Below are 14,209 nucleotides of genomic sequence, written 5' to 3' on the forward strand. Positions count from 1 at the left end.
CAGTAGTACTACTGTATTATAAAATAGATTGCCATCCTCAGAATGGCTTAGTCTTGGCTTGTCTGACCATAAAAAAACTTTGTGCAATACCAGATGAGGAACTAAGTAAACATAGATCATATATATAGAAAATTGTTGACACATCTAAAGCAGTTTGGAAATCCTGATTACGGTAGTAGTTTAACTTCTGTGTTTAGCTTGTTATTATTACTGTAACAGAAGTTACCCAGGGTCCTTGGTTCTGAACCAAAATCCATCTTTTTCCCTGAAAATCTATTAAATCAATCACACTACTACTCTAAATATTTCTCTATCCATGTTGCACTGTCAGTGTACACACAAAACTTTAAACACAATCATATTTATTAAATGTTTCAAGACCATGAACAAATATGCCATGCCAGCACCAAAAAAAAAGGCATGAAAGTATGAAAAGTAGTGCACAGACAATAAATACAATTTGGTAACGATGTTCCCCTATTTCCACATACACCCTCACTTGCATACACATACTAACACACAATCTGATAGTGTTGTGTCATCCACCATGTAGTGTGGAGATAAAAACAATTCTGTCCATTGGTTGTATTTCATACTCCAATTCACCCTGAAAATAAAAGTTGGTTTACCACTAGGGGCACTATCCGGTTACTAAATGTATAGTTATATTTGTAAATTGACACTTTGCAAAATGTTTCCATTTAACTGATACTTAATGCTTGATAACATCAGAAACCTAAATCTTTAATGTGCACTAAAATAAAGTTCTTTCTTGGAACTTAACATTTACAATAGCTGATAACCCTACCAGCAACTTAGCCAAACCAGTGAAATGCAGAAAGAAGACTTACCATCAGCTCCCAGTCTGTGTCATTCACAAGCACCAGGATACCAGGACGACTAAATGCAGCAAAAAAACCAAAAAACAAATTAAATTTAAAAAATCTAATAATAATGGCGGGATAATACATGAATTTTCATAGCACATAATTATGTTTGATATAATTACCTGACATACAAGATAGACAAGGAAAAAAAAACTAATAAGTGAAAAATGGACATCAATGTTAAGAAATCCCTCAAAACTCTACATCAGACAACTAAACAAAAGTCAGACAGACTGAGAAATATACTATACTATTACTTTGAGGTACTGGCAGAATCAAAATGTGACCACTGGATGATGAGAGAAAAAAATGTAGGAACAATGAGGAAATGTGACTGTCTGGCCAGGAAACAGAAAAGTAGAAAACATGGAAAGCCAGTGAAGAAATCAAGGGAGATAAAAAAATCCCATTTAAGTTTTCAGTAGACATAGTGTGCTGCAGAGATTGGAAATTTCTGCTGATAATTTTTTATTCTTTATAGCTAAAATGTAGTTTCTGTTGTTCTAAATAAAATATTTTTAGTTTATAGACACATTTTTCAGTGGTCGGGAACCAGACAACTTACACCGTTGCTCCTTGAATAAAAAGTTCTGGCCTCTCTTTCAGAAGATTTTCTTTAATCCAGATCAGCAAATTGCTAATGGTCCCTGACAACACAATGACATACTTGTATGAAGAAACAGAAATGTATACATATCTTGGCAATGAAAGATGATGTTAATCTATAGTAATTATTTACAAGCAAAATTCAAAAGAGAAATGAATCTTTTGTTTATCCAAGTTTTCTCAAAACATGCGGCTAAAAGCACATGCATCCCCTCATGTATGATGCTTGGATATGAATGTGTGTGCCTGCGTGCATGCATGTATGAACACCAACAAACAGAAATACACCTTCAATATATTAACTCTTTTACAGTTTGGTAAAACAGTACCCCAAAAGTCTGCGTTTAATAGGATGATAAGCAAGATTCCAAACTGCAAACAGTGAACTGTTATGATATCAACAATGCTTTTAACATTTGTAGTTTATGCAATGGATTAGGATAACCTTTTATTAGTGTCTTTTACATGATCTAGTTTATTTATAAGTTTTAGTGCTGCATAGCTTATACAATGAGATCATGTTACACTGGACTGTTATTGTATCTTATGATACCAAAAAAAAAAATATTAAAGAAAGCCGAACGTGAGATAAGAGGCAGCATGCAAAAAAAAAAAAAAAAAAAAAGACTCAATTATATGATCAAACTTGCTGTATTAAACACCACAAATGTATATGCAACTTTTCAAATAGCATTAATAATAATAATAATTACACTTCTGAGTGTCCTGAAGTTCAACGTCGTGTTTTTTCACGTTGTTAAACAACAACTCTGCTCCTCCACTGAAAAAAAACAAACACTTGTCATATGAGTGCACACACACACACACAACCAAAACACTTGTGATTTTGCCGTTTGTTTGTCAAAATTCAGTCAATATAAGCAGATTCAGCAAACAACGAAAATTTCCGAATGTGATTTCAATGAGTAAATCGCTTAACACTTAAGCTGAGATATCCATGTCTCTAAACAGTAAACACTGAAATAGGACCCGAATATGTATTAATATTAGTTTATTCTTTGTTGCCCCCTTGAGGAGCAAAGGGCAGCAACACCTCGCCAGCAGACCCTGTTTTAGGCATCCCCATTTAGTTGGGCCATTGTGGTTCCCTTGCCTCACATTTTACAGTTCATATTCAGATTGCAACAGCCGAAAGATCATTTCAGGAAAATATCACTAAACAGGAAGATAACCACAGAAAGTTTAACAGCCTTCATTATCAATCTCAAAGTACTAATAAATCCAAACGGATAGTGCGAATTAAATAAAGTTTCATACTACCTAAATTCTAGAGTGATGGGTATCGCCATGATGAAATGAAGCAAGTCATAATTCAGACTTCACCATATGAAGATGATTGTCACTTGACAATTAGAAACTTATTAGAATCGTGAAACAAAATTGAAAAATAATTGAAACTTTTCTTACTTCACCTACACACACGGCACGGGTGATATTTACTTATATTCTAAATTCTTTATTCATCAGCCATTCTGTTACTTATATAACCAAACGAGAATCATGCCTTGCCTTGAGATTTGCGAATTCGTGCAATCTGAGGATAGAGTGCTGTTAGCAACACGGACGTGTATTGGTGGACTGCTGTCTGCTGACAAGACAAACAAAGCCGCTTGCGAAGTTCTCCGCTGTTAACTCTTAGAGTCTCGAAGAGCCGTAACAAAAGAATGTGACTAAACAGGAAGTTTTTTTTAGCCTAATGCCTCGTTTTAGTAGTTCATTGAGCGGGGTGGGGGATCGTCTGTCAGCAGTCTAGTAATACAAGCACTAACTAATATCCCTAGACTGCTGACAGACGATTTTTTTTTTCCAGTTAACTACTAAAACGAGGTATTAGACGACATAGCTTCCGGTTTCTTCACATTCTTTGTTACGGCTCGCCGAGACTAACAGCGGATAATTATGCATTTGTGTGGGAGGTTCTACAAATATTGGAAAAATCAAGGTATGTAGATATATTGTAGCTGATTTTTTTTCCATAGGAATTTCATTACTCATGGGTTGATTTGTTTTGTATTATTTTTAAATTATCTTTTATCTTCTATGTAAATATAGATTGTTTAATTTTACGTTGCAAACAACTATTTCAAAAATAGCTTTCATGCTGTAAATAATTAATGACTAATGTTTATGTAAATAATTTAATTAATGTTTGTTGCACATAGTTTGTTCAAAAACAACTTATGTTGTAAATAATTTAAACTGTACCTGTTATAATTTTTGTTGTTAATAATAATATTGTTTAATTGTAACTTTTGCCTTCTAGTTGTACATAGATGAAGGTTAGGAAAGGAAAAGATTTTCAAAAGCTGTTGAATGTTTTCTTCATGGTGTGCCAGCCAGCAGTGGTGGTAAAAGTGTGAGATTGGGTGATGGAGGCAGCAAACGGGAGAAGTTGACGGGTTAGCTACTGGGCTTTCGCGGGAAACGATGATTACTAGCAGGAATGCCTACCTGGCTCCATCGGCTGAGACCGGTTAGGTGACACACCCGCTTCGGTGTGCGTCGTAAATTAATGGAGCAAAGAGCTCACACCTGATATGGTCTTTTGTCGATGTTCTTCACGAGTCTTGGATAATAGTCGGGGTCGTGGCGAATTCACTGAGCAGTACGGAAGGATTTAGCAGGGAGTCGCCCCAGGCAGTGGTCCGTCAGGGAGGGGATAGGCTTTGCTTTGTGTAGTCTAGATTTTTTGCTGTGGACCCATTATAGTTTGTTTGTTGGATCGAGTATTTAAATGTGCGTGTTTTCAATAGCATTTTTTTTTATCAGCTAAAGGGTTCTCTTCCGTTTGCTTTTCTCATGATTTGATTTACTAGTTTTTTTTCTTTTCTTTTGGTGGGTCACACCTTGTGAACACTAATAAACTGTTTTGTGTCCACTGAGGAGCGATTGGCTTCATTGCTGGCGTCGGGTGTGTGAGAGTCTGCTTGTGTGACTGTCAGCGTGCCTGTGAGAGCGAGTCCCACGACGCCCGATCGCGTTACGCGACAACAACATTCAAGTTTACAAGTCATTGAGTTGTTACACAACTTAGCAATGACCACTTAGCTTGAAAGTTGTTTTTTAGGACAAAAGCCCGTGTGGAGTGACATACATTCTAACATATCACAGAAGACCGCAGCCTATAGGAACATTTCAAGCAGTAATGGATCTTATTCACGCAAGCGCCATCTTGAAACCTGAACAGGACCTCATGTGCCAGTGTACGTATATAGTGGCTACCGAGACTAATCTATGTATCAAACGGTCAATGATACTGGATTTTGTAACCACTCTCCATTCTCACAAGAAAGGCAGTCCTACTGTAAGGTTCTGAAACCTTGAGAGTGACAAACACATTCAACAACAAGCTCCAGACCTTTACCAACCAATCCCTACATAATATTCTGCGAATAAGATGGCATGAAAAGATCTCCAACAGCTGCCTGTGGAAAAGAACCCACCACCACAATTCCAGTAGCAAAGACATCAAAAAGAGCAAATGGATAGGACACACCCTTCGCAAACCACAAATGTACAAAGGATACAGATAAAAAAAAAAAACCTGGACAGTTAAATAAAGTTCTTAAATATAAGAATAATTCTGCTTTAAGTTCACGATGCTGCCAATCAAATATTCCCTGATTAATAATTTTCATTCAGTCATGAGATATATTATTTGTGCTTGTTAAACAAACATAAAATAAATGTGAATTCAAATAATACCCTTTGTCCTACAGTCAGATGTTTGCTGCTTTATTTGTTTCCCTGCCTCCGTATTTCATGTTAACCCCTTTGTAAGCAACTCAGCTGAGGGTGTAGGGCGTGTGAATGCGAAGACGTGAAAGTATGTTAGTGGTGAAAGAGATAGCGAACATTTGCAAACAAATAAAAAAAGATAACCGTTCACTCGCAAAGTTTGGAGAGAAGAACCGCAGAAATGGCATTCATGTTAGCGATCGTCGAGGTGGAAACACGCACATGGTAAAGATTCTTGTAGCCCAGGGAAGCTCTTCTCGTCTAGACGAGAAAGAAATGAAGGACGTGGAGCTCAAGATAGCGATCGCCGATGTTCAAAGCCGTACTTCGTCGCGGCAATTGAGTAGATGGTAATTGTCCTCGACAAGACGGGGTGTAGTAGTAACTTTTTCTCCTCGACACAAACCACACCCTTGTAGGACTCTTGTATTGATGATCAGAGTGTTCGAGAGTTTTCCTCCCAAGCTGCTCCTTTGTGGCCTGTCCCGGAGAACTTCCCTCATCCAGTCGATCCAGACCACGTGATGCATTGACGTTTGGTGCCTGGAGGCGTCGTGATAGCAAATGTAGTTGAATGGTATTGAAGGCAGATGAAAAGGTCCATGAACACAATATGAGGGCAATATGGGTGTCGCTGTTTTAGACTGGAATGAACATGTTAATAGAGACTATACTTCAAATTACTACAAAGCAAGTGTTCAGCACAACCAAAGACGACTTGGACAACGCACTTAAAAAAAAATAAATAAATAAACAAACATAAACTAATAAAGGATATCTGGAGATATGTCGTTGAACAATTCAAATTTGATTCCGAACATGAAGAAAACACATGAACTGAAACAGACAGTAGTTTTGATGAAGATTTGGAAATGAATAATATAATTTACATAACATTGATATCCCGATCGGTTATGAGGAAAGAAAGATAAGAGATAGAGAGAAAGAAAAAAAGCAATAAAAATAAAGTTTGAAAATTCAGTTCTTTTTATGTTTGTGTCATTTGCACTGTTCATCCTTCTCTCCTTTATATATTCGAGTTTTGTTTGTTGGTGGAGAATACATTCAGTCCTGAACCTGATAGTTTGTTCAGTTGGAAACATTTCACTTCAGCTTTGTACACGCCGACAGCAAGTACCCGGCAGAGAAAGACATTGTATTGCTAGGTTAGAGCCTGTGACAGTAGGTTCACATGGAAGCCGTTTCGCCTCAGTGCTCAAACCCTACAGCAAGTACTGATCGGGTGAGGAATACGTTTTATTGCCAGGCTAGTCGGCGGTGCCTCGATCGTTACCCCGCCTTTTGTCCGGGTAGTAATTGGAGTCAGCACCACGCGTGTACTCTACCTTTCCTCGCACGTGCGATGCCATTGTCTTCCGTCCGGACGAAAAAAAAATTGTCCTTTAACAAGAATAGGGGTCAAGGGCACTGAACTTCAAATCCTTGGCGTGTGACGCGGAACTGGAAAAATGATGGAGGTCTTCCATAGCTTAGGAAAGAACATAGTTCAGGAACAAGTGGAGCAGACTTGTGACCTTTGAGCAATGGACCTGAACACCCGCCCTTTCAGACAATCCAGGGTAGTTTGAAGGGATTTATTTCCGGAGAGACATTGCTACCCCATTATCATCCAATCTAGTAACCTGATAACCTGACCTTACCCAGGGCTCGTTTGTGAGTGCCCTGATTACATGAACCCGAAATTACACCCCGCATTAGCTCGACCCCAGAGTAGTTCTTTGCCTTTGTGTTATTTGTCTCTGTCCCTTCCCTTGTTTTGTTTGCCTTTGTCCCTTCCCTTGTGTTGTTTGCCTTTGTCGTGTCAACAGTTTCACGTGTACTCAACTTTCTCACTCACGTTGGAAATTTGAGGTCAAGGTTTCAAAATCCATGATTCCAGGGTTTTGAGGAGTGTACCTAGGAGACTAAAAGTTAACGCTCTCGACAACAGGTCACCTATTGTACTGCTCGAGCGATGTTTTGCTGTCGATTGACCTACCATCATTGTGGCCCACATTATTATTTCCGTTGCTTTATTCCACAGCAAGCTACATTGATTGTAGCAACAGGTGCGAAAGCTTTTACCGAAATTTGTGTAATGTATCTACAACCGTGCAGTGTGTACCATGCAGCTCATTAAATGTGCAGAAGTGATATCATGTAAACCATCTCACAGTTCTTTGGTAAAAAAATGTGTTAAATATGTCGATACCTAGCGCATGTGTGTTTGTGTGCATGTGTGTGTGAAACAGTGAGTTTGTAATTTGCGGTCATAACACTAACAGGACCATCAACCACTAAACACACTTGCAAGCAAAAACAAAGGAGAGTGCCCACCACTAAGTAAAAGACAGCCCTGTCACCCACTACAGCCACGTAAGCCATTACTTTTGCATAATTATTGCTGAACCTTGATTATACCTTGCTAATTAAACCTAACAAGGTGATATATCACACCTCCTCACCCCATTCAGGCACATTGATAAAAATGTTTGATGTTTTTGTTGATGCATTTTGTTCTTAAAGACATAATCAAAAATTTTCGAAGTGTTATTTATTTATTTTTAATTGTTTTTTTTTTTTTTTGAAGATCCTTCAAACTTTGCCGTGTAGCCAGACTTTGGATGCCAGACTGGTTCCCGGATGTATTTATTTACTTTTTGAAGAATGAATATCACTGGTTACACTGGTTACCGGGCTACTCTACAAGCTTTGCGACAAACAGTAGTTAGCTCCTCGTTTCCCACTTCTCTTCACAAAAGCTCAACGAAGCGTGAAAGTAAACAGTAAAAACATTTATCTTCTTAAGAAAAAGCTTCCCATTTAAAACAGTTCTCCATGCCCTCAAGCGCCTATAAAATGGCGGAACTCAAAGTCAGTGTACTTACATTGATATATTAAGTACATAAAACAGTAGGAATTACTATTCGGTCGGTTGGACATTTCTTAATGGTCCAGCTAGCTATCTATCTATCTATCTATTCCTCTTTGTGCATCAGGTTGCACATAAGGCCTCAACCAGAGTCCGCCACCGATGTCGATCGGCTGAAACCCGCTCTAGGTGACCCCATGTCCAGCCCTTTCCTTTCATCTCCCTTTCCACTGTTCTTCTCCAAGTTTCCTTTGGGCGGCCTCGTTTTCTTCGGCCGTCTGGAGTCCATCGTAGGGCGACTCTGGAAAGGTCTGCTGTCTGCTGGCGGAGCACATGTCCAATCCATCGCCAACGCCTTCGTTGAACCTGCGTGGTGATGGACTCGGTTTCACTTCTTCGGTGAGTTCTTCGTTGGTGATGGTGTTTGGCCAAAAGATGTTAAGTATGCGCCTGAGGCATCTGTTTTGGAAGACGTCAAGCTTGTTACTGATGGTTTTGGTCATCTTCCAAGATTCTGATCCGTAAAGGAGGGTGCTGATCACATTTGACTTGAAGATTCTCAGCTTGATCTTCTGGCTGATGTTTTTTGCCTTCCATGTGCTCCTGAGTGAGGCAAAGGCCTGACTGGCTTTCGCCAGTCGGGCTCGAATCTCCACCTCCGCATCCCCAGTGTTTGACATTTTGGACCCAAGATAGGTGAAACTGTCAACTTCCTCAATCTCTTCTCCATTTAGTTTGATGCTGTCTTGGACTCTGGCGTTCACTCTCATACTGTTAGTCTTTTTTGTGCTGACCTTCAAGCCAAGGTTTCCAGCTGTTTCTGAGAAGGCCTTTGTTTTTTCCTGCATGTCTTGGTGGCGGTGTGACAGCAGGGCAATGTCATCAGCAAAGTCCAAGTCTTCCAGTGCTGTTGTTGCTGTCATAGTCATGGTCCATCTGAGCCCTCTCCTCTCGCTGTCGGTGGAAGTCTTCATGATCCAGTCCATGGCCAGGATGAAGAGGAACGGCGACAGAATGCAGCCCTGCTTCACCCCGGTACTGACGTTGAAGGGGTCTGTGAGCTCCGTGTCACAGACAACCTGGGATTTGAAATCGCTGTACAGCATTGCAATGACCTGAACAAGTTTTGCAGGGACTCCGTAATGCCTCAGGATCTTCCATAAGGACTCGCGGTGGATGCTGTCAAAAGCCTTCTCCAGGTCGATGAAATTGATGTACAGCGGTGTGTTCCATTCGTTGCTCTGCTCCAGAATCTGTCGCAGAATGAAGATGTGTTCGGAGCAGGATCGCCCAGGACGAAATCCTGCTTGCTGTGGTCGGAGGTCTTTCTCAAGAGTTGCCGTCAGTCTTGACAAAACAATCTTGCTGAAGACCTTGCTGGTGAGGGAAAGAAGTGTTATGCCCCTCCAATTATTGCAGTCTCCAAGATCTCCTTTCTTGGGTAACTTGAAGATGAGCCCTGTCTTCCACGCAACAGGGACCTGCCCTGATTCCCAAATTTGCCTGAAGATTTCAGTCAGCTTGGGAGCTGTCACATTCACGTCTGCTTTCAACATCTCTGCTGTTATTCCATCTGCCCCTGGTGCTTTGCCGCTCTTCATTGTCTTGACTGCTGCTGTCACTTCTTCCAGGCTTGGTGGGTCTGTGCAGATGTCAAGGTCTATAGCTGCTGGCTGGATGTCTGCAAGCTGAGGGGGATCTGGTCTGTTCAGAACTGACTCAAAATGCTCCCTCCAGCGCTGTAGTTTTCCTGCCTCTCCCTCGACGACATTACCGTTCACGTCTTTCACTGGCACATCACTGTTCTTAAACCCGTTGTTTAGCTGTTTGTTTATCTTGTACAGTGTCTTCAGGTCATTTTTACTTGCTGCATTTTCTGCTTCATCTGCCAGTTTCTCTATGTGATATCTTTTGTCGGTTCTTGTCATCCTCTTTACCTCTTTGTTCAGTTTTGCATATCTTTGTCTGTGTTGTTCCTTCAGGCGTTCAGATCTGGTGCTGTTGATTCTTTGTTTGGCTGACTTTCTCTCTTCTATCTTCTTCCATGTCTCTTCTCTGATCCACTGTTCTTTCTTTTCCGTTGGAAGCCCAGTATTTTCTCTCCTGATTCCTGTAAGACTCGATTGAAGTCGTCTAAGGTCATCTCTTGTTGGTCTCCTAGTGCCTGGAACCTGTTCTTTACTTCCATAGCAAAGGCCCTTTCGGTGGCTGGATTTTTTAGTTTGCCGGAGTCCACTCTCTGCTGACGTGCCTGTTCTCCTCGTGATCGACGCAGCTTCAGAGAAACTGTGGCTATCACAAGAGTGTGGTCACTGGCAATGTCTGCTCCTCTGTAGGCTCTAACATCTTGAAGTGAGCTCCTCCATTTTCGGTTGATGATGACATGGTCTATCTGGTTCTTTGTGATCCCATCTGGTGATGTCCATGTTGCCTTGTGGATGTCTTTGTGTGGGAAGAGTGTGCCTCCAATCAGTAGGTTGTTTTCTTCACAAAAGTCTGCCAGTCTCTCTCCGTTGTCATTGATGCTTCCGATTCCATGTTTGCCCATGACATGCTCCCTGCAGGTGTTGTCACTTCCCACCTTGGCATTGAGATCGCCGATAATGAGCAACATGTCGTGGGCTGGAACGCTTTCTGAGGCTGCCTGGAGCTGATCGTAAAAAGCATCCTTGTCTTCTGCCTCAGAGTCATTTGTTGGTGCATAGCAGGCTAGCACTGTCAGCTTGGTGTACTTGGAATGGAATCTTGCTCTCAAAAGCCTGGGTCCATAAGGCTTCCATTCCAGCAGTGCCTTTTCCGTTTTCTTGTTGAGGAGTAGAGCTACTCCTTCAGAGTGCTGAGCGTCTGATCTTCCTGAGAACAAGATGGTATGTCCTGACGCTAGTCTCCTCTTTCCCGTGCCGGTCCATCTGACCTCACTGACTCCCAGGATGTCCAAGTTGTAGTTGTCAAACTCCTTGACTAATTGGAGCATCCTGCCAGTCTGGTACAAGGTCTGGATGTTCCAGCACCCCACCCTCAACTTCTGCCTCGGCTTCAGTAAATCCGCTGTCGGGGCGCCAGCTCCCTTTCGGGTTTGGCTGTCGTCCGTCATTAGTCCAGTCTCCTGGTGTGCTTCATTACCTTCGCCATCTGTGACGAGTTCTCTGGTTTTAGTTTCTGTAACAGGATTTTTTTTACATGGTGGGGTTGTTAGCCCTACCACAACCTATTTTACCTCTAGGTGAGGTGTCCACCTTAGTCGCCTCTTACGACATGCCTGGCTGGATGGCAGGGACCCTATTCTTGCAATGCTTGCTAGGCAAGCATACCCCGGGGTCCCACAGGGGGGGGTCCAGCTAGCACGCACTTAATATTTTCGTGCCTCACCCACACTAATGTGAGCATTGCAGGAGGGAACAATAACAACCAGGTAGAAAAACAGTTTGGGGGCCGAGGTGTACTGCAAGAATGATATTAAAATCCTGAATTTTAAAACAAATGCTTTAAACAGCAATCACTGATTTTTTTTTTTTTTTTTTTGGGGGGGGGAATCGCAGGTAAAGCGAATTATTCTTTCTTCTTTAACTTTTTTTGTAAATTGTGGATTTATTAAAAGACAATAAAAACAATTATTAGCAGCAACAGTGTTCGGATACAAAACGAAGGTTTTGAGAAGCTTGAGAAACTATGTAACCACGTGGCATAGTTCGTTTAAAGAGGTCAAATGTGGTCTGACCCTGAGTAGTGGGACATGTGACAAGTAACCGTTTGCAGTGGAAAGTTGTGTACCCACACCTCAAGCTCATCAGTCTTGCCACGACTCGACTGGACCTTAGACAACAGGACAGATGGGAGGGGTTGATTCTTTCGTCGATCGTCCAGGCAAAACTTCTCTCTTCTGTCCGCCAATGCCCACGAACACAAACATGAGAAATGTATTGAATCAACTGAGAACGATGACATTTGTATATAACAACTCAGCATATTACTTATTTTATATGACTAAAGCTCGTTTTGATATGTATGCATTCATTTCGTTGTCATATGGACCGGAAATTTTCAATTTAAAAACCGTAGAATTAAGGTTAAAAAAATGATTTGTCAACAGGACACATTGATAATGTTCTTTCCTGTAGATGTCACTGATGTAATGAACTAAAGGGTTAATCCCTGAACGATCAGATTAGACAACAGACACAGTACCATTGGACTTCAGGAAGGTTCAGGTTAAGAGGGATTTGTTTGCGAAACAAACTCCACACCCCTTCTCCCCGCCCCCCTTGTTTAGTCTACTCAGCTGTTCTTTCCTTTTCTTCAAGCGCTTTAGTTTTCATGACCTTTCAGAGTTGGGGTCAGCATAGGCTCACACACTTTTTAGTCTACAGTTGACAGTGTGACTGAGACAAATCATCAGCATTGTGACTAAAAGCCGCTCAACTGTGACAAAGCTCCTACCCCGAAACACGATAATGTTTTTACAATCCAATAACAGCCCTCGGAGGGCGAGGCTTAGTAATGTCTGCAGCGGCTCGGTAAAGTGAGATTTTACAGCATTCTGTGGTTAAAGATTCAAGTTAAAAATACCTTTTCCTGCCCGTCTGTCTCCAGTCCTGCTAATCTGATTCGACTTGTTATTTAATGTGACATATTTATTGCTGCCCTTTCCACCTGGCTCCTCGTACTTTCAGTCGTTCACTTCTCTCTTTCCAATCTAACAGACGAACAATTGCTCAAGTTCTCTAAAACCAAAGGTCGATCCTCCCGAGTCTCGCCCTCTTGGTTTAGGACCCGGTCTCGAGGTACAAGTGAAGTCGGCCTTAGAGATGCTCTTCGGCTGTTGACCGGTTGCTCCATCAACTCGGAGGTTGTGCCGAAAAGTCCTCGTTCCCCTACTTCACTTTGCACCTTTGCAACGATACATACAACGAGGGATGCCATTGGTCACTCCCTCATCATCCAATCATCAATTATCCAGGGTCGATGAGAGAGAGAGACCACTTCCTACTGACTCCTTGCCCCCACCTATAAGTGTCGTGGTGAACTGGTGACTAACCTCCATTCCCCTTCAATGTGGCAGACAGGTGTGGGACCTCTGAGGTTTCACGACCTCCAAATGGCCGTTGACGCCTCTGCCAGCTGGCTGGTAAACCCAGTAACCTGCAAGCTGTCTCCTCCTTATACCCCGTACAACACCTGACACATACAACCCCTTTGTTGTCTAGGAAGCCTCAGGCTTGTAAACAAGCCTCCCTTGACACTAGTTTGGGCGATTGTTATTTCCCAATTAAACTTACCACATGCCAGCTTATCAGTTGGATATTTCAAACTCTCGTGTAAACGGCTTTATGGAGTGACGACACTGATGCAGACAAGAAATCCGCAGCACCCTGCTCTGGTCATATTTTGTTGTTTGGAGTAAAACTCCAGCTATCACATCTACCACCTACACCACCGAACATTCTATCCCTTCTCCCTAACCCATGTTCCCATCCCGACTGTGTGCCTGACAGGGAGGTGTGGCGGTAAGAGGGAAATTCTAAACAACACCAAAAATACGAAGTCGTAAAGTTGTAAACCACCGGAGTCAGGTGCTGCCCACAGACATTCCAATAGTCAGCGCTGCTCAGTACCCGGCCTGATAGAGTTTGTTGAAAACTACAGAAGTATATACACTATAGGTCTTAATACACATTATCTCAAATTTCAAATATTCTGTCAGTAGAGCAAAACAACAAGCTATCCTTTCACACTGTATGCAAACAAACTCTCAGATAATAAAAATAAAAAAATAAAAAAACAAGCATTACAATTTGAGAACTAAATTAAGCGTGATACACTCGTTGAACACAGAACAATAAATTTAATAATTAAGAAATTCAAAAATATTGGCCATGAGTCACAGCCGTAAGTACTAAACTACAGGTCAAGTCTCCATCCCCAGTAGTGTCCCCGCTGTACACAGCCCTAACGACACAGGGACTGAATAAATAAATAAATTTATCTGAAATTTAACAAGAAAATAGATATATTAGTTAGCTAACTTTACTTGATTTGTTTGTTAAAAGCTTTAATACTCTTATTAACTAAGATTGTGGCATTAGCT

General features: G+C 41.4%; 1 protein-coding gene across 1 annotated transcript; it reads right to left on the reverse strand.

Moving 5' to 3' along the window:
* Positions 1-345: 345 nt before the first annotated feature.
* LOC112574941 (ubiquitin-related modifier 1 homolog) lies at positions 346-2,950 on the reverse strand. The gene is made up of 5 exons (XM_025256354.1): positions 2,775-2,950; positions 2,207-2,274; positions 1,453-1,534; positions 852-900; positions 346-607 (listed from the first exon to the last, which is right to left on the reverse strand). The coding sequence occupies exons 1-5, from the start codon at positions 2,801-2,803 to the stop codon at positions 539-541; spliced, it is 297 nt and encodes a 98-aa protein (XP_025112139.1). The 5' UTR covers positions 2,804-2,950; the 3' UTR covers positions 346-538.
* Positions 2,951-14,209: the final 11,259 nt, after the last annotated feature.

The sequence above is a fragment of the Pomacea canaliculata genome, linkage group LG11 (assembly GCF_003073045.1).
Source record: "Pomacea canaliculata isolate SZHN2017 linkage group LG11, ASM307304v1, whole genome shotgun sequence".
Taxonomy (NCBI): domain Eukaryota; kingdom Metazoa; phylum Mollusca; class Gastropoda; order Architaenioglossa; family Ampullariidae; genus Pomacea; species Pomacea canaliculata.

Bases quoted from the DNA above. Each gene is read 5' to 3' on its own strand.
- LOC112574941 (XM_025256354.1), bottom strand. From the start codon at position 2,803: ATGGCGATACCCATCACTCTAGAATTTAG. The intron at 901-1,452 runs GTAAGTTGTCTG...TGCTGCATTTAG, and splicing joins TTTATTCAAGGAGCAACGGT to TCGTCCTGGTATCCTGGTGC. The intron at 608-851 runs GTAAGTCTTCTT...TTTTATTTTCAG, and splicing joins ACACAGACTGGGAGCTGATG to GGTGAATTGGAGTATGAAAT.